The sequence below is a fragment of the Lepidothrix coronata genome, unplaced genomic scaffold, assembly GCF_001604755.1.
Source record: "Lepidothrix coronata isolate B3197 unplaced genomic scaffold, Lepidothrix_coronata-1.0 Scaffold84, whole genome shotgun sequence".
NCBI lineage: Eukaryota > Metazoa > Chordata > Aves > Passeriformes > Pipridae > Lepidothrix > Lepidothrix coronata.
The window spans coordinates 2309532-2336893 of NW_016690264.1; the positions used below are offsets into that span (position 1 = coordinate 2309532).

The window sequence follows — 27362 nt, forward strand, 5'->3', positions numbered from 1 at the left end:
AACACAAGTCTCCCCTATCCCAGGATACTCTACACGGAGACAGAGCATATCAGAGGGAGACAAGAAGCTAAATAAAGAGGATTTCCAGAAAGTACCTGCACTGGCAGGATCCCAGAAGTATTGGCTGAACTAATCCAAGTCATTGTTTTCCACTGTCTCCTCCTAACATTCTAAATCTAGAATTTGTTTAGAAGCCTCAAACCCTGAATTTCTCCATTACCTGAAAGTGCCAAGAGCAATGACCAAGAGGTGACCAGGAGGCAGTCTCCCATGACGACCATTCCAGCTCTTTCCAGGCAATGTCACAAAATATAAGCTCAGAATGTGCCAGTAGTAGTAGCCTGCTGAGTATCTGCTCGAAAGATGTGTTCATTGGTAATGACACCTCTGCTATTTTAAATGCAAACAGGACCTGTGATCTGCATTTATGCCATTTGTGCAGTTCAGAGCAGACACTGCTTGGGAAGCCGCCTCCATGCATCATTACCAGCACTGCTCAAGCTACAATGCAGCTGCTAATTAACAATCGATTTATGTTTTCAATTCTAACATCAATATTAACATGAAGCTTTTATTAATGCCATAGAGACACGCCCACAAGTGTAGCACGGGTACCACTGACCTTTCAAAGCGACTAGAAAAGGGTCACAAGAGATATTCTTGTCTTATTTATATATTTCCCCCAGGTAACAATGGTGCTGAAGAGCACAGTCAGAGGGATGGAGTCACATTTATGCCGCCAGCCCAGCAACTGCCACCGCTCCGGCTGCCACCAGTGCCACGGGCAAGGCCAGTTCCGCTGCCCCGTGGTGGGTCCATGAGCTGGAGGAGCTCAGGAGCTATGAGCCAACTCTGCCCTCTTGCGATTACAGCCGGGCTTCAAACCTCTCCCCCTTCCCCGTGCATCTGGGCTCTTCTCCAAAAAGGTACCTAATTCCAGCAGACGTGTTAAAGACCATTTATTTATTGAACTCTCCAGGAGACAGAAGCTGCTGGGTGATGGAGGATTTAGCAGATTCCTCAGCAGAGTTGGAGGCACTCAGGTAATTCCTCCCCCTCTCTGGTAACAGCCCAGACCTCAGGTTTGCTCCCCTCTTTGTAAGAGAGATTTAGCCCCATGTTTGGCAGCGCTCAGCACTTTGCCTCAGGCTGCAGCACTGCAGACACAGGGCTGCCTGTAGGGAGCACGCTGGACATGCAGGCAAGCGTCTAACATCCTGGGCATATCAGGTCAACTAACCTCTAAATAAGGCTAGAGAAACCTCTCCCCAGAACCACATCCTTACCCTTCCTTATCCACCCTCCAAAGCCAAGCCTTCTCCACGATCTATTCCCACATGTTCCATCCCAAGGCAGGGGCTGGCTGGAAATTCAGGACAGGAAAAACCCTCATTTCATCACCTGTGCAACCTCATTTTCCCTTCCTAAAAGCAGCATCAGTCGTTTCAGAGGCTGCTACACCAGGGCTGCACCTAAAGCTGCAAGGCAAAGCAGCGCCGTGATCTGGTCTCGCCTGCAATGCGTGGAGCTCCACGAGGGAGCAGCATGTCCCTTCAGTTGGGAGTGTTGGACTCCACAACTCCTTTTAAAATGGCTAACGGAGAGCTGGAGGAGGAGAACGGGGACAGAAGGAGATGCAGGTTAATATTTTTCTTCTCACACATACATATACAGGGCCACAACATCACCCTGCAAGAAAGAAGGTGCTGCTGTGATGCAGTTGATTATTTCTTGCTTTGATGTCCAGTTATTTACCAGAGCAAATAACTGCTAGATAGTTTAAAAAAATAAAATAATATAAAAAATAATTAAAAAAAAAGTAAAACAATAACAACAAAAATCACCACTCTAAAACCAAACAAAAACCCTAGCTGTCAGGGAGAATCAGGCTCCAGAACAGATTTCAACCCAGCTGCATCAGGCTTTTCAGGATTCACAAATCTGGTATTAAAGTCAGGAGGGCCTGACATGGCCATCATAATAATTTTCTGATAATCCAAACAATCCATTAGAAGAACAGGATACCCCTTATCTTCTTCCTTCCCAGTCTTTGATAGGAAGTGAGCCCCTGTTTTGACATTTGGTTTTGCTGCTCCCCTCACGTAAACTCAGCAAGCCACAAAATTCGTGTGCTAACTTGAATTAAGTCTCACAAAGAGTAGAGAAAGGAAAAGCATCAGCCTCTGAAGTCAGGCCTTTTTGAAGGCACAGAGCACCCAACTACAAGGTGATGGGGAGTGAGTTAAGATAGTTCACACGAGAGCTTCCTGCACCAAGGTATTGATTATGTCAGGAGTAAGATTACACAACGTTACTTCCACTGAGCCTCACACTCAGGACTGCTCAACCAGATCCCTAGTAGATCAGCATTTGTTTTCTGATGATGGAGATACATGAGGTCCTCACACAGTGACAGCAGCAAAGCTTTAGAGCTGGTGAGGACTTCAGCAGGAAACAGTGTAGTGGGCACTGCATAGTGCCAAGGGGGTAAGAGAATAATACAGTGTAAAACAGGAGCAGCACAGGTTATTTGTTGTCAAGATAATACTATTGAGAATATTTAGTTGGTATATGTTGGAAAATGAAAAGTGACCACTGCTTTGTAAAGGATGTTCTAACTGTGGCTGAGCGTGGGAAGTGGAATAAAGCAGGAAGTTGCAAGGCACCCACCTGATAGCTTGGGGATAACCCACAAAATCCCCACCATCAGTTGCTGCACCAGCAAAGGAATGTGGGAGAAACTGCCAATACATTTAAGAGCTAGCAAAATATATACACACATAACTATGTATGTCTCTCCACAGAAGCTCATTACGTGTGTCTCTGGCACATTACATCACCACCACATGTCACTGTTTAGACAAAATGACAAGGAAAGATCCGAGTAAGGGTTTAAAAGTTCTGCCAGGGATCAGAATAATGAAGGATGCCCTCATCAGTGTTGTGAGGGCAAAGAAAAGAAATAGCAATATCCTGGGGGTGAAAAAAAAATAATAAAAATCAGCACTTGCCCCTCACAATGTTGTTTCAGAAAGTGTCTCAAAAAGTCAACCCCAAGGAACAACCACCTGCTGCAGGAGTTACACTTCAGAGCAGACAATTATTTGTAGCTGGAACATTTCCCGGGGCTAATCTGTAGAAAAACCACTCTAAGGCTGCACAGCCCCACTGTTGGGGCCTGGCACAGAATCCTGCTCAGGGTGGCCATGGAGAAGTGTAGGTACTCTCTGGGAAGTGCAGTTTGGTCAGCTCTGCTGTTCAGATAGCTAATGCACAGATATCTGAGTTGGTTGGGTTTTTTTCTCTGATATTCACTAATCTTGCCCTGTTGTGTAAAGGCTCCCTCCTGCATTTCCCCCACCCAGATATACCAGGAGTAGATGGAGCAAGAACTCAAAGGCACAGATGATGATGTGCTGGCTGCCCAAGCCCCTAAAGACATGTACACCCCAGGTAGAGCTGCTCCATGAATTAGCATTGAGTCTCAGATCTGTCAAACTCAATGAGTGCTGACTGATGTAACCTTTTAATTAATGGGTTCTGTCAAAATTATAACAGCCCAAACTACTGCAATAGTTGATGTGGACTGGAGCATCAGCTTCCCCAGTCCCCCTGCTCCCAAAGCCAGCTTCTTACAAAGCCTTTCATCTGCATTTTCTGATTTCAACCACAGGAGTTTAAAAAATCCAGTAAACCCAACTGTGCCATCTCACTCCATAAAACCTCTCTCCCACAGCAATCAATTGAAAGGACAGCTGATGCTTACAGGAGAGTCTTTCAGATCAAAGCACACCAAGCCTGCTTAGACATGCCTGCTTTCCAAAAGGCTTGTCTGTACATCTCCCAATTAGCTCCAACTCTAGCGCAGGTCAACTGCAGATGAAAGGCAGGCATTTAGTGAGCACACCGAACTGCTACGAGACTTCACTTCCCAGCCTCTTACCCAGTCCTGTACTTGCAGCTGCCTTGCTCCAAGACTCTTTACCTGCATTCCCAAAGTATGGATGTCAGCAGGCCAAGGGCAATGGTGTTGTCTTTGGTTGGGACTCCCCAGCATTACACATCCTATATCTTTCTTCCCATGGCACATAAGGTCAGCTAGTTGCACAAGGCATTCCAGGACACTTAGAGAAGCTATGTTTTTTTAATTTTATTCATTACTATTATTATTGCTAAAACAGTAGTTAACATTCCCAGGATGCATGTTGGTCACCCTGCAGCCACTGAACACACACACACACACGCAACAGCACTGGTTCCCAACAATGAGCAGACAAGTTGTTCTCACCAGCCTTGTCACTTCCCTTCCTGGGGGACAGGAATGAACACCATGGCAGTGTGATAGCTTAGCCCCAGTTTGTCCAGAGTCAGCATTAACCCAACAGAGACATTCTGAGCACAGCACCTGATAGGCTTTTTGTTTCTCTCCTAACAATGGCTTAATGGAAAAATCCAATAATAGTTAAGGGTTCTCCCTGCCTACACACTCTAACTCTGATATCCACGTAGAAATAGGGGACACAAACATTCCATGGAGGAATCCCTTTTTGACTTGAAAAAGACATGAAGTCTAGAGATTTTCTACTCCTGCAGAGCCCCATAGTCAGGGGACCTCAATAAGAGCCATGTATTGTGTGTCAGGCAGTTCCTCCATGAAGGGATGTGTTTCCCTCATTAGTGAGATCTCAGTCTCCTGTGGGCTTTGGTAACTTCCAGAGTACATTCCTCTGGAGCATCACTCTCCTTGATGGCAGCAGCACACCATATTTTAACCCCTGTAAAGCAAAGATCAGGTCTAAAAGCCTGAAGATTTCTCACATCCCCAGGCAATTTGCACATGGAGTTGAACTACTGAGTGACATGGGTGCAAGAAGGTCAACAGTCACTCATAGCCCTGCAACTCCACCATGAAGAATAAACCACAGACACAGAGGCAGCAAGTGCTGCTGGCAGAGCACAGGAAGTTTGCTATTAAAAACACACAAAGGTGTATTAATGTTCTACAACAGCGTTATTTAGGAGGTGTTTGGGAGATCTAAGGTCCATAGGAAAGCAGTAAGCAGCAACTAGCTGAGTCACTTGCACATAGCTTGGGAACAGAACAGCAAAGGAGGAAGTGGTAATTGTCAGAAAATATGGGGTGAAAAAAGAATTAAAGAAAAAAAATACCTGCAGTTTAACCAGAGACCCCAGGAAGTAAGACTCTTAATTCCTATAGATTTAAAGGGAAGTAAAAAATTTCCTGTCTTTAGGGGATCCAAATTTGGATGGACTGGGTTACTTATCACATTTCTATTGTATCACTGCGGTAAATTTGTATTCTGTGGCTTCTTGAAGCTGTCCAGCATTCTCAATAATCAGCATGCAAAAGGCTTAGAAAACTACAAATAAATCTTCAGCTAAGGCTCAGCAACACAATACCTGTTAACAGAACAGTGGCCCGAGCCTCTGATCTCTTTGTAAATCCAAACTTCTCCGATACTCACAGGGAAACATCTCCCTACCCCCCTCCCTGCTTCCCACCCCAGAGGATGGGGATGGCTGCAGTCCCTGCACCAGCAGTGCTCTGTCCCCAGACAATTTCTCTGTCAGGAAGAGGATATGAACCTGGAAAGCCTGTGTAACTTTAATAAGTAGTAAAACATCCAGATGCAAAGATTATTCAGTACGTTAAAACATAATTATAGCCAGTTAGGAAGTTAAAGCACAAGCATAATAATTTTAGATCTCCAGAAGACAGAGCAGTGGGTTTGGCTTCCAGCACAGTACATGGCTGCTGTCCATAAGGACGGCAACACAGACACCTTTATAAATGGACAGAGGAACATCCTAAGCTATTTGGAGGCAATTCCTTCCAGTTATTTTATTAAAACCTGCATAGTTCATGTCACCAAGATGTGCAATTCTTAAGGTTGTTTTCCTCTGCCTTAAGAACAGCAGGAATCAAAGGCTTAAGAGAAAACAGAAAGATCAACAAAAAACAGCCCACGCCACAGTGGACCACTCACCACCGCACTGACTCATGCAAGGATTAGATACCAGGAGCAGTTTGCAACCCTAGTCAAGCAGAACACAAAGTCCTACTGTTGCAGGAAAAAAATAAAATAAAATAATTACTTCTTAGGGATGACTCAAGTTCTCCAAACAAGCTCCCACCTCACCAACAATTCGGTCTCTTCAGAAGAAGCCAGAGTGTGCCATCACACTCTGCTCCAGGTATGCCCAAGGAGACAGCTTCCCACTGCATTTTCCCACAAAATACCAGTTTCCACAGCATGCTATATTTTACCATGCTGCTTCCTTCAAAGCATCTAATCAGGACCATCACACTTCAGATACCCCTAGCCACCAACAAATAAAGCTTAAATCCATTGCTTTTAACAGGCAATCCCCATCTCTGGTTATAGGAATAAGCTTCCAAAGGAAATCAGCCTTATTATTAAAAGCCTATAACTAGGGAAGAAGACAGACATGCCACCTCCTTTTCCCCTTCCCAAGTCAAACCCACCAACACCAAAGCAGTCAGGGGATGGCAGAAGTTTTTTTCAGTTAATGAAATATCAGCGACAAGATCTGCAGGGGAGCTTAAACACAAACCTCAGACATGCATCTCGCAACCCACCCTGCTCCCTCCTAGGGAGACTTGAAACAAAATAAATGATGAAAGATAAATTAAGCCACAAAACAAATGAAGACTCCAATCAGCAGTACAATTACCTCGGAGTGCCCTCCACCGGAGGAAGGTCTGTAAGAAGTGCATGCTCCTTTTCCTCAGTCCCGGAGGAGGTGGCAGCATTAGCAGGACCAGCTCTGCTCCACGGCTCGCTCACAAGCACTCCAGCATCCCCAACCTCCTTCCAGCCCCAGCACCACCTCCGTCCAGCCTGCGCAAAGTGCACCTGGTCTGCTCTGCTAACCACTGATGGGGAGTCTGGGGCTTCTCTCTCTCATGCTCTCTCCCTCTCCAAATAAGCAATTAGCATGAATAATTACAGCTCTGATAATAATACCCAGCCACCTTTGAGCAAGAGGGAGAAGACTGTAATTAACTCTTTCCAAGGGATCAGAGGAAGTTGAAATAGCACAAGCCTAATTATCCTCTTCTGGGACACCTCCTGGCTACCCAGAAGCTTCGGAAAGAGTGGGAGGCAGAGGTCAAGTAGCATCCTTTTGGAAATCTCTCCATCCAATGCAATTTTATGTGTCTTCTACCCAAGTGATCATTAGATGTGCAAATTTACACAAAGGGGAAAAGAACCCACAGTTTCTATGTGCCTAATGGGCTGTCCATTCAGAGACTGCTTGCAGCATTATCCTATGACAAATCTTTGGCCACTGAGGACTTCGGAGCCGTTCCCCTGCCAGGGAATATGTTGTGGTGATGTTCAGATCCTCCTGTACACGGTGCAGAGCCTCACCAGCTGGAGGGTTGGTACCACCAACCCTGCCCAGGGCTCAGGAAACCTGACCCCAGGCTGGAGAGAGCACCAGTGCCCACCCTGCAACAGGCTCTCACCATAAACCAAGCACTAAGGCGCTCCCACCCCAGAGCTTTCTACCTGCCTCATCCCCCAGGTTGCAAAGCCAGGGCAAGAACACCTAAATAACACAGGTAAGGACTTGAGATCAGCTCAGGAGAGAAGCCGGGGTGAGCACATTGAATATGCCTTTGCATCAAACTGGCTTTGCCCTCTGCCCGAAGCCTCTCCCGGCAGGTACGTGGGACAGACACACATGCGTGTCCTGCTCCCGTTCCTTCCAAGAAGCAAAACACACTACATGCACCACCCCACCCCCCAGAGGAGTTCAAGTGAGTCAGACTAAAACAATGGATGGTGGCCCTCTGCAGTAACTGCCCCAAGTTGACACAGGCTCTGAAAGGGGGCACAGGTTAGATGGTTGCTGTATGCTCTCCTCATATTACCAAAAAAAGTGATAAAGAAAGTTATTATACAATCCTGTCATGCTTTATTGCTATTGCAGTGTCTGGAGATGTTATTAGAGTGCTGAAGTAGAACAGCTGGGTACACTGCCCTCCAAACACTCCAGTCTCTTATTAAAAGAGCACAGGTTTTGTTAACATCTTTTACTCCATTCACCTGAAATCTTTAAGAGTGGAAAAATTAACATGTTTATGAACCCTTATCACTAGCCTTAGAAAATCTGCTGAAATTTTTATGTCTCTAAGCATTTAAGCATTAATTTTCATATTACAAAGACTCTACATAATTCTTTTATTTATGAAGTCAAGGTGCTCAGGGCACCACAGAATATAATAAAGCATTTTAAAATACAATATAATATAAATAAAATAGTTTCAGATATTTAATGATTTTGAAGGTAAGACTTTACCAAGATGTATATAATGAGTATTTTAAATTTCCTTAGCTCACCTACTTTTATTACAGAACTATCTTTTTTTTCTGCTAATTTCTTGAAAAATGAGAAGGTAAACATATTCTTATAGACAGCCTGAATCCCACAAGTTATTACATGTATTAGTTTCCCTGTAACATGAATAGTTCCATGACAATTAGGTAGACTAAGCAGTGGTATAAATTGAAGCTTATATATTAAGACCCAATCCTTGAAATGGTAACTCTTAATAAACAACATGACCAATATGGCTCAATGGTTATGATACTGGGGTCTTAAAATGCTGTTGTGTTGTGAAAAACTATACCTGGTGTACCCACACGTATGATGCAGCCAAATGTAATTTCAAGAGTTGGTTGAGTTTGAAAAAGAAATGGGTGTTTGGGGCATGGATTTTATTTTTACTATGACCTAATTGCCGGGGCAGCCAGTCCAGCCTCCGCTCTGGATTCTTTCCAGCTTACGTGTTACCCTCGGCATCCCTGACCCAGCGGGCTACTTATGAGCTATTAATGGACACTGGAGGTGGAGGCACACACTACAATTCCCTGACTGGAAATGAGAAGTCTTTCCCACAAGCTGGATGTGGCCCCAGGGACAGGGAGGGCCTCGGTGGCACTCAGCACCACAGTGGTGACAGTCCCCATCACGCTGTGGTGGGCAGACAGGGCTCGCAGGGACCCACTGCTGCCCATCTGGGAGGTGTCTGAGGTCTTGGATCTGAGTGTTGGAAGTGTTATGGTGAGGGCACGTGGACACAGAGGGTATGAACCCCCATGGTTCTGCACTTCACATCTGCATACACAGCCCCAAAGATGGTTTTGCACAGATTTACACCAAAGCACAGCCTTGGGAGGTCAACCAAAATATCCCCAGTGGATCGGGCAGGGATGAGACATTCCAAAATTATAACCTTTTATGGGGAAATTTAAAGATGGTCTTCAATTAACCACTTTGGTTACTACTGATCTTCCTGAACAGGAGTGAGTGATGCAGCCCATTGTAGTCTGCTCTAGACACTCAGTACTGGTTGCCTTCGGGTGCTACTTTGCTAAAACTTTCAATGCTTTCAATTAACATGTAGCAAAACCATTAGTCATGTTGCCTTTCCAACAAATAATTGCTCTTCCTGGCTCCCTTCCAGATCATTGTGAGTTTCCATTTAATTTATGGACTGCTATAAAACATAAAGAAACACAGACTAATGCTTCATCAGCTTCCTAAGCATAAAGTAATTGGCTTTTCCAACACCTTTGGTGGGAAGGGGAGCTGACATTTCATTGTTTTATGGATCTGAAGGAAGGGTGGCTCGTCCAGCAGCAGAGCAGGGCAAAGGACAAACTCTCACATTATGAGTCACATCTGGCACATCCACAAGCACCAGCTCCAGACCCTGCTGCACTGGGATGCGCCTACCTGCCCCTTGGCTGAGCCTCCCACGCATCCCATGGCTGTGCAAGGCACTTGCCACAGAGGCATGAGATGAAAGGAGAAGGATGCAAACATCAGAGGAAGCGGGGAGACTGTGTCATGAAGAAAACACAGCTAATTCCTTGCTAATTATTCAGACCCCAGGCCTCGCCTTATCCAGCAGCTTCACACAGGAAGCACAGCAAAGGATATTTGGGGAAGGAGGAAGGTGCTTTCCAGTACTGGGAGAACCTGCCAGCCCTCCCTGGGCCACCAGTTGCACATGGGCCCATGGCCCTGAGGCCCCAGAGAACAGGTGATAGTTTGGGTGTTGCAAGCTCTCAGCTCACTTGTTTTGAAACACAACCCCAGTACCAACCACAGCACCCACTGGGCAGATTCACCCTACACCTGTCCACACACATTCCGTGCGTGAACACGCACCAGCACACTCAGGAAGCACCCCACACCTGCCCCACCATGGGCATAAGCTCCTGCTGCAGAGAACTGACAAACTTCTCTGTACAAATGGCTACAGATGGCAAATCAAGGCAACAAGCAACACCTCCAAAAACAAAAGGCTGAAGAAGCAACGCTTGGGTGATTACAAAAACTTGAACTGAAAGCTGTTCAAAATGCATCCAAAAGAGAAATGGAAGAGGGCTGCTGAGCCTGACTCCCCAAATAAAGTCTCTTTACTGACAAGTTCATCTCCAATTTGCAAGTCTTGTGTCTGACTGCACCCGGAGTCGATGTCAGCCCTTACACAAGTACCCGCTGGTGAGAGGACGTATCTGGAGGGACAGAGCACTCAGGGACGGCACTCCCACTGCTCCTCACTGACTTTGGTACGTGCAAGAGCTGGGACTGTTGGCCACCCACAGGCAGAGCCCTGGTCCTTGCCCGGCAGCTGTGGCAGTGCCACAGGGCGAGCAGCAGCTCGGGGGCTGACGGGGCTCTTTAAGTGCTGCAGCCTGGACTGCCTTGCTCTGCGCTTCGAGGTGGTGTGAAAGGCTTGCAGGGAAAAGCAAAGAACTGTGAATCTCAGCAGAAATGGGGGTTGTGCTATTATACCCCAGTACCAAGGGAGAAGACTAAATAATTAATCACAAAAGCAACTGAGTGTTAACGAGCTGAGCAGGATCAAACCGCATGGAAGATGCAAAGCCCCCCCAACCCTCTTCGGTGTGCTGACAAGCCTCATTTTAATAACTTGACTACCAAAGCCAAGAGGATACACCACAAATAAATGTATCCCAGCCCTTGATGTCTTGGGCTTGTGCTGAGGATCAGCTTAACACCCCGTTTGCCACCAAGCATGGAAACAGTCCAGAGCTGTGTTTTGCTCGGGGAAGAACTGGGGGAGCAAGGTGTGTCCCATGCTTTGGGTGGTCAATGCAGGGGGCTTCTGCATGTGTCACCCCACTTTCTCTGTGGCTTTAAGGGAGGGGAGGATGTGTATATGGAACAGGAAAAACAAACAAATAATGCTGCTTCGGTGCCATCCCTAAATAGCAGAGTCTGACTATGCAGAACTGAGCAGCAGCGTCCAGGAGCCGGCGGGGATAACAGCCTGTGCACGAGACAGGAAGGGAAATACATGAGCAAGCCTCTCTTGGATGCTCTGTCTAGTCAGCCATGCTGAGGACAGATCACAGAACCATTCTGATTTACCCTGCACACAGTGTATCCATCCATGTGCAGGCTACAAGGCTATAATCTACTAATACTAAGACACAACTAGTAAAACACAATCTACACAGCACAGCATTAGATCACCTCCCTCCCCAGCACACCACATATCAGACCCAGCACAGATCTCTGTCACTCCAGCTTGTGATGGAGATCTTAAGCACTAACATTTGCATCATAGTCCCTTGAGCTATTTTCATCAGGCTTTCTCCATACTACAGTGAGAAAGGATTGTGCCAACTAGGGTGAAAAAGAACATCTGGGCTCCATTGTGCCAACAGCTACAGGAAAACAAACTCTAAATAATTATATATTCTGCTTATACAGCACCATGGCTTCCAAAAGGGCTTTGAGAAGTTAAACTGATAGGCAGGCAATAGGCAGAGTTCTGCCATCCATCACTCAGATGCTACAATCTGAAGGGAAATAAGGATCCTGCTCAATGGCCCAGAAGGAATATATAGACTTGAGGGGTATTTGCACACTCAGTGCAGGATATATGCACCTACCACCTTCAGGGATCCTCTCCAGGAGTTTGTTTTGGCTCTGGTATCTTTTTCCTGTAAAGTCTGAATAGGCTGATTCCTATGCAGCTGAGGGAAGATGATTCAAAGGAGACAGTGAGATCGGCTTTGCTACAGTATCTGTGTGATTGCAGGGCACCAACCTCATGAAAAGACCCACGTGCTGAAGTCAGAATGATGCTTCTGAAAATTCCCTGTAATAAAACACAAAGCTCTCTCTCCTCCACCATGATATCAACATCACAACTCTGGTCAAACTAAGGAAAGTCATAATCTAAAACAGTACTCATGCTTAATGCATTCCCAATATCCAAGTGTAATCCCTATGGGCACCCAAAGATCTTTAATCCTGTGTATTTTATCAGAAAAACACAACAGACTATGAAATTACTTCCTTTGCCTGCATCTCTTACTAAGACTGGAAGAGAACAGAGTGAATTTTGCAGGCTTGTCCATCAAGGTTTGAAAGCCACAAGGTAAACAACAGGGTGAAGATTTACTTGGGACAAGAACCCCGGGAACAATGGGATGCTGCAGGACACATTCGCCATTGCAAAAGCCGATCTCATAGTGCGGGTTGGGGCAGAGAGCTGAGACTTGGTCAGCAATGCAGAATTTACTCAGGCACTCACTGTCTTGGAGAGGCTTTGCTGCAACACTTTAATGATACATGGGCTGAATATTTTGCATTTCTGTGCACAAAACCTCACTCAGCTGGAATGAGGTTGTGTCCCTGGTGGGACATCGCTTACATCAAAATCTCCCTCGCTTCTCAGCATGACTTTCATGTCCCCCCACCATTTTGAAGGCAGAGACATATCTATGTGTGAGGATAGACATATCATTTTTAAACATTCATTGAGCTGGAAGTGTGGAAGATGCCAGCATACGAAGGGTTCAACTGATGTGTAAATGCAGCTCTTTGAAAAGAAGAAGTTGAACACCAAAATTGGTTCAGTGCAGCTAAATTGGTCCCCTAAGGGCCAGTGGTAACAGAAACCTTCAGCCCAAATAAGAGCGAGTGAAATATTCAGCAAACAGCATTTGATGCTTATGTGCAGGAGAAAAAAGTGGTGCAACTGTTGGAAAAAGAAAATATCACGTTACCCCAAGCTACAGTAAAAGTAGCAGATAAAGAGGTTTTTTTGGAAAATACTCTGGGTGTGACAGGGTTCTGGCAACCAGGACCATGGCTAAAGCCAGCACTGGTCCCACCACCCCAACCCATTGCTCGGACTGGGCACCCTCCAGACATTATGGTTCTAAATCATATTCCCCGGGGCAGTGGGGACGCTCAGCATGGACCTGAAATGGGCCCCCAAGGAGCGAACAGAGAGGATTGAGGCTCTGACCCATACCTGAGGGGGACACACATGAAAAAACTTCCTTCTGTGACCCAAAGTCACCTCTGGAGACCCTTATCTGTGACAGGATTTAAGGGTTGATGATATTCTGTCCTTGGGTTGAACTTTACCTGATGGCTACAACCTGATGGAGTGGGAACAGGACCAATCTCTTGGTCTCTCCTTGGCTATTTCCCTATGGAGTACCAGGAGCACGAGCTCAAGACTGCGGCTAATCCACTTGCATTAACAAGCAGTAAAATGGATATGCGGCAGGGTCAGGGGTTGTGTGAGGTTTACTTCACCCCGTGAAGTTCCCAAAATCAGGATACACCTGGCCATGGAGGATTTGACCATCAGCACGTCTCCTGTGCTGCTGGCAACCTCAAACCAGACTGCTCCACTGTGCCAAATGATACCACCTTAGCCAGACAGACCCACAGACAAAGTCTGAACCTGCTCCACAAGAGCTCAGTTCTTAATGTCTTCCAATAAAAATATATCAGAAACACCACCATCATTTTAATTTCCCTGTGAGGGATGCCAGAATTGCTTTTTGTTGTTCAAATCAGTCTGGTTTATCCCCTCTATTTCTCCGTGTTTTCTTCCCAGAAAGGAATGTATAAATACGGGCGCTCTGGTACCTGATTTTCTTGAGTCATTTTAATATCTATTATTATGTTCATTGCTCGAAGACAAAACTGTAAGCAATAGCTCCTTCCTGGGCAGCAAGGGAGTTCATCAAAAACATGACAATAGATTCAAAGAAAGAAAATGCATTAGAAATGAACTGCTCAGGGAAGCAACATTTGCTTTACAGGAGGAACACAGACAGTGTATTATTACTATTTAAATTCCTTGCTTTCTGAAAGGCCTCATCTTTATGACTGTTCAGATACATATCATAGAAATAAAATGGAGTTATTTCTTCCTGTTTAATCAATTGGGGATGATTTTGTTGAAGAAAGACCTTGCCAGTATCTCTGGGATGTAAGACCACGGCTATTGCTAATACATGGGAATAGCAGCTGGTAAGTAAACTAACTGGACACTATTTTATTTTCCAGCTGGGATCACTGAACAGTTATTGGACAATCCAATGCTCAGCTTGAAGCCCTCATTCACAGGCAGAGGAAGAATTATTTCAGGAAGAGAAATCTGTGTTATTGGATTCATATCTCTGGGCTTTTCTTGTTGCACTGGCAGTGGATCTGAGTGGGGAAATAGTTTTTTTCTTGCACAAACGTAACTTTTTTTTGTTGTTTCTGTGATGATACAGGAGCTCTACATGTCATAGTTGATAACCTAAAATAACCTGAAGTGCCAATTCCAACTGCAGATCTAAATCAGGCACATCAGGGATCTGAGCTGGGATCTCTCTGACCACCCAGTCATTGTCTATTTCTCAGGAAAATGTCTCTTTCTTTTTAGTCTGACTTTGATTAGAGAGATCATCTTGGACCCTGGAAGGAGCTTCAAAATTCTACAGATCCTGTGGATCCCTGGGTTCTGACTCTCCCAACTACCTTCATTTCTTAGACCACTCACATGGTTGCAATAGACCGGGCAATAAATTAGATGGAGAGAAAGACTCTGCCTTTCTCACTGCCAGAGGTATCAGCTACATTCCTAATTTCCCAAAACTTCTAGAGATGTGCAAATGTATTTTAAGCAAAACAAGATACATACAAGCAGAGAGGAGGGAAAAAAACACAAGAGTAACATGCAAAGCCTTTGACTGAAAAAGGCTGATATTTCCTTTCAATTACGTGCCAGCCAGCAGAGAAAATCTACATCTTCTCATAGAGAGAGCTGAGCCTCTGGTAACTTCATGTTTAGGCTGAGGTACCTTGGTGAAAATTATGCTCACAGAAAGACACCTCAGCAGGTGTTGGTTTATAATCACTCCTTTAATTGGTGGTTGGCCCCAGTGCAATGGATGCTGATCTATCCAAGCAGCACAGACACAGCAACATATGATGCAAACCACTGCAGGATTCTGGACAAATGCCCAAAGCATTCATTTTCTGCTCATGTATGTTTTCTCAGTGGACAAAAAGAGTGTGTATGAGGACAAAACATTATCTCATGACTGTTCCACTACACTCCAATGCACTCAGATGAGACAGGGCGTATAGGTTGCGAAGATAGACCATTTATTTGAAAAGGCACTTGATTTCCTTTTGGGGTTGTGTTTCTTGAAATAGATTGTTAAAAAAAGTAAATGCAGACATATGTCTTGGGGATTGATATATCATGTGGTGATTTTGTAAGGAGCACAACCATTCCCCTGTGCCCCTCCCTGCTCAGTTACCAAGCCCTGAATTACACACTGCTGTTGATTTCCATGGCTTTGTATGATTAATCTGGCTATACTCTGCAAAGCAAAAAGAGCAATTGGAAGAGAGAGGAAAGGAAATCACTCACAAAAAAAAGTAGGTTACAATAACCCTCAGGAGCTGAGTGAAACCAAGAAGAGGAGAAGAGTTCAGCACTAGGCTGCCAGCCCGGGCAAAGACACAACCCCGACTCCAGCATGTCGGACCCAGTGAGCCTCAAATGCACAACACAGCACATTGAGAGAAAAGTTTTTATAAAGCTATATTAAAAGAAAACAATGGACTTTTTTTTCAAGGACTTAGACCCGAGAATGAGGCACACAGTGCTATTTTCCTTCCCCTGACTAGGGTGGGATGTAACTAGCTCATGCAACAGAGTTCAAAGTGAAGAGAGGGATCCTTTTCAGATCCCCTCCCAACACACTGTGCAAGGAGACAGATCACTCCTTTTAGCCAAGCTAAAGGAGCCAGCATAACATATCCAGGAGGGAGTGGAAAGCTAGAAAAGCGCTTGCTAACACTTGCATTAAGAGAGCAGTTGGTGGTCACCAGATTTGTTGAAAGTAATTGAAAAATTACTGTAATTTCAGCCTACAGCAAGAGCCAATGTTGTTTAGCTTTCTGATTGTATCTGTAACTCATGGAAACATCTTTTTTTGGCCAGACTACAAAAACACAGAAATAAAATACAGACCTTTATACCTTGCCAATATGTAGCCTTGTTATCATTTCCGGACTCCTCCAGAGCCAGAATGCTGAAATCTCACTTCACGTTATTTTTGCCCTCTTACTCTTCTGCAATGCATTGTTAAAATATTTTGCCAGTTAATAAAGCCACTTCATTTTAGCCATTACTATTCAAAGTAATTCCATGAAAGTAAGAAATGAAAATCTATTTCCTTACCAGGTATTTACACTGAGACAGGATAGAAAACCTAGATCTGCCAGCAAGGATATAAAACATCCCATACTAGTAATATCAGTCTGTAGGTAACTTGAGTTCCTGTCTTGCTAGCACTTGTAAAAAGTATATTTTTATAGGTGAATATAGAAGAAAGAAGTTAAGGAAAAAGATTCATTTTTACTGATGTGGGATTATAATTTTGCCTTGTTGCTCCAGATGTCACACTGGAGGCACAGGGCAGCCTGGTGGGAGCCTGAATTTTAAGACTTTAACAAGGACAGGAAAACAGCATTACACAAAATTTACTGGGGGTGCCTGTGGGGTGATTTTGGCCTTTCAATTCTGTCAAATTTAGGTGGACCTTTGCAATTAAAACAAAAGTACTACTGCCACACTGAGAGAGCAGAGCAACTGAGAAGCTAATACAATTTCCTTCACATGGCCCTGGGGCACAGGGGCAGATTGGCCTCCAGACAGACCCACTGCAGATTCCCTGTCAGTTCCAAAGTAAATGAAGAATTGTGATTTGGCACATCCCCACGAGTACACAAAGGCAGACGCCTGTACATGAGGGGAAGAGGTACTACATATTAAAAGCTGTACAGGCACAAGGGATAAGGAGATCAAGGTATTTCCTCACCTGCTTTAAATGCTGCCTTCCAAGCCACTGTGTGTTATTCACTGACTTAGAAGATGGACAAAAATCTCCCATAGCTGTATGTAGGGAATGGAGTCAGGAGGAAAGTAGCTCAATGACAAACAGGGAAAACAACTTTCTTTAGATCCACAGTTTTAATATCCAAACCCTCTGTGGTGATACATATACAATGGCAACAGAGAAACTTCAGACACACCTTATAAGCAGTAAGATGCTAATTCTGAAATAATATTTAAAAATATTGCTTCTATTGGCCTGAGTTCATTGCATCTTACAATTTTGGCAAACTGGGTTTTATTTTAAAAATGGCAACTGTCAAATGACAGTGCCATGTGAATTTGCATTTCTTTCTCTCACACACTCTGCAGATTGTCCAGTGCTGACCTCATGGACGTTCTACAACTTTCCAAATTCAAGGTCCAATTTTCTTCTTTATGATAAAGCAGATTAAATGACATCTGAGTCAAGGAAATTTTTCTCCATTCTCCAAAAATGCCTGTCTGAGCTTGCAAGCCAGAGATGCAAATCAGCAGCACTTCCCAGCCTCAGGGATTGACTCTGTGTGACTGTGATGTGCCCTTGTGCCAGGGGACACATGGGGCAGAGGGTGACATTCAAGGCCCTGCATTCAGTGGGCAAACCCATGCACATAAAACAAGCCTTGGTCAATGACAGGCACTTGCTCCCATCATCCTGGGCTTTTCTCAGCTGAGGCAGCTGGAATAGTTGTCACAGAGAAAACAGATGCCCAGTCAAACTGCCTGCACAAATTGTTAATCGAAGAAATATAAATGAAAGGTATGGGACAGAGCCCCCAGCCCCTGGTTTTAGCTTTAATAACACCCTCAGAAACCCCCGCATGGTTTTATATGCAAAACAGAAAGGATGAATGGGCATGCACAAGGAGCCCAAGGATATCACTCTGGTTTTGCAGAGTTTTACAGACAGGGACAGCAAACCCCAGATTTTCCAAACCACTCCAGCAACAGCCTGTGACCCTCTGTGTATCACAGCAAAGAGCCATCTCACCTCTTCACGTGGTCTAGCACAACTGCACAGCAAGGCTGGGTGGGCTTTCATTCCTCCTGCAACAAAGTACACCTGGGATCTGGGCAGGATTTGCCCCAGGATACCAGCACATACTGTACCTTTCCAGCAGGAAGGGTTAACACCACCTCTGACACACTGTCTTGCACACTGGCTTCCCCACAAGAATTTGTCATCTGCCCCTGGGCTGCAAGGGGCCTTTTTCTTTCCCTTACCCCCCCTAAGGGATCCGCTGCTGGAGCCTGGAGGAAGGAGGAGCCACACAGCACTCAGAGCAGGTGACAGTCACCTGGGATGCTACATCAGGCTGAAAAATGAGCTTCATTTGGAGACATAAATAAAATATGCCCAATCATGAGTTATTAATGAGATATAGAAAGGACTGAAGCATTGCCACACTGACAGGAGAGGAATCACAGCCACTGCCAGCTCAGTTGTTTGGGCTCAGGGAGTTTCCTGTGTTCACCACTGCCTGGTTTTCATTGCTGCAGCAGGAACAGCCCCGCAAATATTCACTGCAGCAGCCTCTAAGATGTCTTCTGCTATGAAACTCACAGGGGAGGATAAATCCTAGAAGGCAGCAATCATCCTAAAGAAAAGGTGGCCAAGCAAGGGCTATAACGTTGCGCTCAGCCTTAGGTTTCTGAAACCATGGGCTCAACATCTGCACCACAGCTGCATTTTGGGGAGAAGTCTGGTTTCTCTGTGTGCTGGTTTGCCCATCTCCTAAATAAAAACTGCTTTGTTTTACTGGTTACTCCAGGCCTGGAGGATAAATGCAGTCATAACAATGGCTGTCTCCTCCAGGAGTAGAAGCTCCACAGGACTTTTCACTCCAACATGTCGCTGTGCAGTGCTCTGGACTTGGCAACACACCACAGGATGGAAGCAGCTTACCTGCTTGCCCTTTTTTTGCCCTTTTTTTTTTTTCCCCTTGTCAACTAGAGGTCTAAAACATTTCTTGTTTTTCTGCAGTGAGCAAATCTTTTTGTGACAGAAACCCAATTGCAGCAACACTCCCTGCTATGAAACACAGCCAGGACGCTTCACAGCGCAATACTGCCGCACAGCAAACAAGGCGCCGCGGCACAAGAGCATGTTCCCAATTCCTGGGATCGATTTCAATGACACCGTTCTCAACAACAACATGGAAATAAAACCAAGCATCTTTCTACACTGAATGGGATGCAGTAACTTCTGTTTAAGGGACAAGTCAGGATGCCTACATGCCCAAACATGGTATCGTTGAAAATCTGGGTCTCATTATAAAAGCTGCTGTTCTAAAACCATTAATTTTATTGCAAGTCTCACTCTATCTGACAGTTTTTCTGAACATATTCCTCTAGTTTATTCCTGGGGGTTTCAGGGTGGTTTTTCTTTGCTTACTTATTTTCTTAGTTCCCAGTCAAACACAAGAGAGGAAGAACAAAATGCAAGAGAAAACATCTACTCGAAAAAAGAAGGTAGTAGACATGACTCAGTGAAGCTTAAAAGGCTGAAAAACACAGAGGTATGTAAAAGGAAAGCAGAACATGTATTTTCTTTTACAAATTGTGATGTTTGGCATGTTCCAGATGACAGCTTTTGACAAAGGAACAGCAAAATTACTTCTATTACATAATTCACACCACACACTAGGAGGAACTAGAGTGGACAAAAATAAGCATGTTTTAAGCTTGAGTGTCTCAAACCAAGTAACCAAGCATTTCCTCTGCCACAGCAGTGGGGTCCAGGCCCCTTAGTGTGTGCTGCTGGCTGCTCAGGCAGCTCCTGGTCTCACCAGCTCTTGCAGAGCATCTCTTCTTCCCTTGGGCTGTGGGCTTTGCAAAGCATAGGAAGCAGTGAGGACACCTTTAAATTGCCTCATTTGCTACTTCTGAATCCAACATATGTATCTGGTTAATTATTTAGCATCTCCACCACTTGTGTTTACTTATTTATAAAATACTGATGATTAGCTGCCATAACTGGGAGCTAGCAGGAAAGGCAACCACCAACCACCTCTCTCCAAAAAGTCCAGTTTGAGCTCAGCTGAATGACAGGCATGGCCAGACTGAAATTGTTTAGCTTTTCTAATGGAAAAACACTCTAATACTGAGAGAAGCTTAATTATTGTACTGGACAAGTGACTGTTTGTTCCTTGGGGTCTTCAGTGGCACCTTCTGCAGAGGATCAAGGGTCCTTGAAGAGGAGTGAGTAGCCCTACAGCTCAGTGGGTTAATGTTGGCCAAAGACAGCCCAGAACTGAGGCAGGGAAGTGCTGCCTGCCCCCAGCCAACTGGATGAACGCCTGATGGATTAACTGTGAATGTTCCTCGTGCCAGGAAAAGCTCAAGGGCTCGGGGAGAGAAGGAAAGCAGGAATCCAAGAGGACTGACAGCGAGAATTTCTCGTGGAAGTGAGGGAATTAGCTGGGCAGGAACAGCCCGAGTTTGAGGGAGGGAAAAGATAATAGCACAGAAGGCAGAGAGTTGGGGGAAAGCTTGCCTAGGAAGTGCCAGCCGGTGGGAAGGGGTCTGTTTTGAAGCGAGAGTAGCAATAAGTACAGGGTGATCAATCCTTATTTCCATGAGGGTGTTTAAAGTTACACAAACATAACAGTATCCACCATAACTGAGATTTAAACATATAACCTTGCAATGAAATTCCAATTAACTTTAGCAGAAGGAGAATACATCCAGCAAGCCTCCAGCTGCAGATCCAGGCAGAGCACATGTTTTTGGGACACTGGGTCACATAAATACCTGGACCAGAGGACAGAGAGGTATCTAGGCTGGGGTATCTGCCATTCTTTCACATAGCCCTCTATAGATCTCTTTGTCCCTTTGTCTTCCTGTCTCTCTCCAAAACAAAGGTGGTGGGAATTTTTAGTGCCAAATAACAAGTGTTTTTACCAGGCCTGATCATCTCCTGTGATGCAACAGACAGATAGTGAGCTTTTGAGCATTTACAAAAGAGAAATGCAGCAGAGTTCATTACTCACTAGCATAAATTCATACCAGCCCCCATCCTTGGTTGCTGCCCAGTCATAATGGGCTCATTCTGGTACCTAAGTGCCTAGGCATCATTTATTTTTGCTCAATCTTTTGAGGATGTACTTTAAACATCCGCTGTCCCAAAATACTGAAGACAAGTAACGATGTCTCTCTCTGGTTGTTCATTTCAAAGCTCTAGTCCCAGAAGCCAATTCCAGCTCAGTTTAATCCTTGATCAAAGCAGTACAATTTAGCATTGGATTAGCGATTCGCTCATTTAAATCTGTCACTAAGAAATGCAGGTGATTTAAGTCAATTCTAAATATTTCAACCAAAGCCACTAAAACTTTATCAGGTAGTACAGGGATAACATTTTTTTTACCTCCATTACAATCTCAGGCTGCATTTCCACAGTGTTTTGCAGGCACAAATGCACTTATTCTCCCTCTGTCAGAACAGTCATTCCTAACTTCCCTGGAAAACCGCAGAAGGAAAACTCATTATGTTACAGCACTATTGCCAGTTCCTTGAGGATGTTTAGCAAAAAAGTTTGCCAGGGAAAAAGAACTGGAAAAACTAATAGGGCACCAAGACTTCTCCTGGTATCTGCCAATCAAAAAGGGACTCCAGGACTGTGTTTATTCCAAGCACTTCCAGGCATCACTCTAGGAGGTGGAAATCTTGCCTTTGCCACTCTGACTGAGAACAGGAAGCTCCTTCCAGTGCAGAGAGAAGCTCATGAAGCCTCCAAACCACAGAGGAGAAGAAACAAAGAAGCATCACGAAAAACTCTCAAAAGTAAGTGATGCCAAATAACCTGTGTCAGTGTGTGTAGCAGCCCTCAGGCTCCTGCTCTCTACTCAGGTCTGTCACCTAGAATTGCCACCTTGACCTGACAAATACTACTTTACTTACCAGGCAAGTCACACACAGGATTTGCACCCCAGACTGAAGGTCTCAGGAACTTCATTGTGTTCAGGCCCTTCCCTTTGCTACCAAAGTTTTGTACCTGCCGGCCCCGACAGAGTTCCTGCGTCAGCACGCAGATCCCTGCATCAGCAAGTAAGTCTCTCTCCCCTTAAGTGAGGCTAACAGCTGCATTTATGCATTCAGTGAAGCCTGGAATCAATAGTATCCGAGTTACACTGAACCCCTAAAAGCTGGTTTGCTTTAGAGGTCCCTATAAAAATGCAGGTCATCTTCCTTCACAGCAAAGGACTTTGATCTGCTGCAGGAGTGCCGCCGGCTGGAGGGGCTTGCGCAGGAGAGCTGAGCTCCCAGCGGTGAGATACGCTCCAGGCTCCATTAAAATGCAAACCTTCCAGAAATCAAAGGCAACAGCGTCGGGACCGAGCACGGGCTGCAGCGCGCCCTGTGAGCCGGGAGTGCAGAGACCATCGAACACTCGCACAACTCATCTGGGGGCGAGGGACCCGCGGATCACAGTCCAGCACAGCACAAACAACTTCTTATCACATGCAATCCTGCAGGATGGTGAGTACAGAAACTGTTCTGTCCCAGATTAATTTACTTTGAAATAAAATATTACTGCTCCTCAAATCTTCTCAAAGTTGATTTTCTCCCCATTATCCTGCCAGGTTTCTCATCCTTTCAACCCACTCACCTCCTGTAAGGAGTGCAGGGAGGGACATGCACCAGGACTCCCTAACAGTCTAGTGAAGTCCAACAAACACCCAAGTGCTTCTCCCTGCAAAGTAACAGCTCCCACACGGGAGGAGGGAAACCTTGTGAGACTGAGGCACACCTAAATCTACTTTACTGCAGTAATAACCATGGCAGATGAATAGAGTAAAAATCCAGAGAGTCAACGGGCAAAAAAAAAAAAATCCAACATCTGAAAAATATAGGACATGCAAAAAATTAAAATAATCCTACTCCCGCCTGCCAATGCACGGGGGTGAAAATCAATCACAGACCACGTAGCTTTTTTCCTCCTGCTCAGCTAAAGAAAAGTAAATGCTCAAGTGAGTCCCCTCCAAGTCCCTCTCACAGGCAGGAGGGAGCTGCTCCGCTCTGACCGTACCTTTGCTCCTCCGTCTCACCACCCCGAGCCGGCACTTGAGCGACACAGCAAACATCTCCCCGACCGCAGCCTCCAGCGCTCCGCTCACATGGCTCTGTGCCGCTGCTCCCTCCGCACCTCTGCCTGCTCTGCGAGGGGCTGCTGGCTCGAAATTAACGTATGATTACTGTGAAATGAGTCGTGCTTTCGGCAGTGGCAGAGGGAGTGAGAGGGAAGGGTTTTTGGGGGGAGGATGGCAAAGGCTGAGCTAGAGGGGGCACAGACCCTTTTCGGTACTTTCAGTGTGGGGCTGTTTTGTTATCTTGTCCAAATGAATAAAATCACACATTGATGTTTTTAAACATATCGCCAGTCTCCTGCTGTTAAGGGCTGGGAATCTGCTACTACATTAACATATTAATTTGCAAAGTAAGATTATTCCTTAGCGCACATGGGTGCATGCTTGCACTTCACCAGAAAGCTAATCCAGAGATTACTGGAGCAAAGGAGACAAAAGCCCTCGATTTTATGGAAGCAGTTCACCAGTTCACAGCACTGGCACAAATGCTGTGGGACTATGTGCTGGTAAGGGCCCCGCAGGGCCAGTCCTGCCAAAGAAACTTCTCTGCAAAAGAACTGTTCATGTCTGCAGAAACCATTGACAATGTCCCATAGACCTAAGAGCAAAGCCACTACCCCAGGGAGGCACAAACCACCTGCTGAACATCAACTTTCCAAACATGATGTATCCTGAGTCCTGCTTGGAAAAGTGGGATGATGGATCATCCTGGAGATTTTTGCTGGTGATGGAGCAACCTTGGAGCAGTTCAGGGCTCTGCCTTCAAACCTGCTGGAGAGGTTTTGTTTCTATAAGCTGTTACATACAGCAGAGAACAGTGGGCAACCCCGGGCAGCACCGCAGGATACAGCTGGTTCTCAGCAGGGGTTATTGGTTAGTCAAAACCACCAAACTTATTTTGAGCAGAATTACCGTGGAATTTAGGGGAAGAAAAAATGGATACCTCACTCTTGACAGGACCACTCTGGGTCCCCACAAGAAGTCAGCCCCGTACACACCCTCACCAGGAGCTCTTGTTGTGGCAGACAGCAGAAGTTTTTTCCCAACCATACCACCAGACTTTTGATTGGTTGGACTGTTGGTGAGACCCAGCACACCCACCTGGAGGGACCAGTGATGTTCAGGAATGCCTACTCTGTGGGCTAAAGAGGAGTTTGAGGGACCCGTACAAGGACGCAAAGCCAGCGTGATGGTCAATTTAGCACACCTGAAAGAAAAGAGGTCCCTTTGTACAGCCAAGTCTAGTGACCAAGGGGACATGAAAAACCAAAAGCCTGTGGGTCATACAGTGCCAAGACACAGTTCATAAAACCCAGGTTAACCCCGCCAAATATAGGCAGCACAGGGGGTGACATACCTATACAACATGTTAAAGTCACCAGCTGAGAAGGTACAGCTCTACCTGTTCTTTTATTCAGCTTACTGTTCCTATATCAATCTCACTTCTCTCACATGCTGTCACCAAAAATCAGTTTTCCAAAGGAATCATTTTCTGGACTGTTGAATGCCTAGGAGAGAACAATAGCAGAGGTTTACCAGTAAGTCTTTATAAAGTTTAGTTACGTTCATTGGTCTTTTCAAGTCAGGGTAGACATGGACTCGCATAGCCTCAAAATGGTAATCTCAGAGCTTCCACAGGTACAGTTTTAGTTTTCTTTGCTTTCAACAAAAAAAAATTAGGACTGTGGTTTGTGTGCCCCTGGTTCCACAAAACATCCTCTCACCACACAGACTCCCCACACTTGCATTCCTGGGCCAGAGAGGCATTAGTGGTAATGGGACAGACTTTGCCTCTCCATGGCAGCACTTTGTAGGTCTGAGCTGCATATGTTAGTGATCAGACATCTCTACTCTCTGCCTCAACACCCCTCTTGCTCTTCATTTCCTCACAGCACACTTCGCAAGTTAGGGAGGATCACACAGCAAAACATGGACTATTCCCACTATTTTTTCACAGAAGGATTTTAGAGAGGCTTTGTGATGGCACATCAGCTCTTGCTGCCTTCCTTGCTCAACCCTGCTCATCCCCACACACTCTTCTGAGAGAACACCCCCTGCTGAGGACTCTGCCTGACCAGTTTGTTACTACTCCCTTTCATCTGACTTTTAGACCCAAATCACATTGGGAGTAGCACTTTAGTTGACCTTTTCTACTGAGCTGATCTTCTCCCAGTGCTTTTTAGCAGCTGAATAAGCTAAATATTCTTCACAGTCTCTATGGGAACTCAGACTGGAGTAGCAGGGGTTCTCAAGTGCTTATTACCATGGTCCCAGGGGAGCTTAAAGGTGCCTTCCAGGAACCCATGGGAAAACTCCAGATCTGTAGAAGAAAGCTTCATTACTAAGCCAATACCTGAGGGCTAAAGGCTGCTCTCAATAGATGGACATCTGGGAGTTTACCAATACAAAGTCTCTGAGCACCTTCCCTAGCCAACATTTCTGCTGATCCCACAGATGACTTTGGAGATTGCAATTAGCTGCCTGCAGCCATTGGTCTGTGGCAACAATACGCTGTGGGTTTCCAGAAGTCTCCTTAGAGACATAACACAGAGTAATTCACCTCTGATGCCTTATCTCAGCCACTGAGTTTTTGGACTTAGTCACCAGGGTCACCCTCACAGTTTTTCGGCTAGAAGGTCACATGCACAGTTTGGCAAATTCAAACTCAGTGATGTAAGTCTGGAACCAAGGGAAAATGTAACACAGACTGACCCCAAGAGTTTTCCAGCAAGGAAGGGGCTATAAGAGATCTGCTCTGAATGCATAGCAGCATTAGTGACACACACAAATGGCAATCCCAAAGGAGCTAACATCAAATTCCAAATTCAGGAATTCCAGTTACAGACCCTCAAAACTCAATAAACCCTCAGTGCCTTAGAGGTCAATCTTGGTATAACAACAAGAGATTTTCTTCTTGATTCCAGCTTGTTTTCTTTAAAATTATTTAGAGTTGAAAGCACTGGCAGGTGTGTGTACATGTATATGAACTCTAGATAAATTTAGATGTAACGTGGGTATTTAAAGCCTTGTACAGAAGACAAGAAGCCTGAGTGTGTTTGCATTGCATGAGAAACATGCACCTGGGGCTGATGCTGGGTTGAGGGATGGGGGCAGGCAATGGGGCTTCTGCTCCTGCTACGGCTGCGAGAGCCCAAGGGGGCTGACAGAGCCCAAATGTTCAATTTCTGAGACAGCCTGAGATCTGACTCCCAGTCCCCATTCCTTCCTCTGTTCAGACTGCTTTTTCTTTCTCCCCTCTACTGAGCACAGGCATCTCCAGTTAATTTCACTGGAGCTGCAGCAGAGGATCTTAGACAGTTTTTCCAATCAAAATATCATTTTGCACCAGATTTTGCCTGCTTTCATGATGCTGAAGTACCAGTCTACCAATAAAACTAAAGGAACCATGCCATTTCATCCTCCTGGGTTCATCACTGGGATTTAAGTGTATTCAGACATAAACCTGAATATTAAGATCCAATTTACCCTCCTCTGAGAGACTCAGAGAACTTCTTTAGTCAGGGGAATTGCCTAGATGTCCCAAGACAATTGGTTTTCCCTCAGAGGAAATTCCAGTTGCAAACAAAACACAGCTGTTTCCCTTTGATACTGAAACAAATGTGTTTTCTGCTCTCCTGCATATAAATCTAATCCTCATTTCAGCTCAGGAAATGACTGTGGGGACACTGGTCATCAACAGTGCACAATAGAAGGAGTGAGAAATGCAGCAATTAAACTAAGAGGATAAAAAAGCATTTGTATAATGGGAAATCTATTACCATTTATCACGTCTGGTATTTGAAGTGGCTCTGCCAAGTCATAGAATCCATTGAAAATAATGCAAGAGATTAATGAAAATAGATATGCACCAAGTTTCAGGAAAATAAAGCAAAACACCATGTGACTAATGAATATACAGAATTCAGAATATATGTACGTACTGCTGCATTTGTCTGTCTGGTAGTGATTACACCTTTTCTATAACAGCAAAC

General features: G+C 45.2%; 1 protein-coding gene across 1 annotated transcript in view; it reads right to left on the reverse strand.

Annotated features, from left to right (window-relative positions):
* LOC108500028 (glutamate receptor-interacting protein 2-like) overlaps positions 1–23412 on the reverse strand; it is a 73961-nt gene extending 50549 nt beyond the window's left edge. Inside the window, exon 1 of the mRNA XM_017820508.1 lies at positions 23313–23412. Coding sequence (XP_017675997.1) covers positions 23313–23367 — 55 coding nt within the window. The 5' untranslated portion in view covers positions 23368–23412. The remainder of the gene's footprint in view (positions 1–23312) is intronic.
* Positions 23413–27362: the final 3950 nt, after the last annotated feature.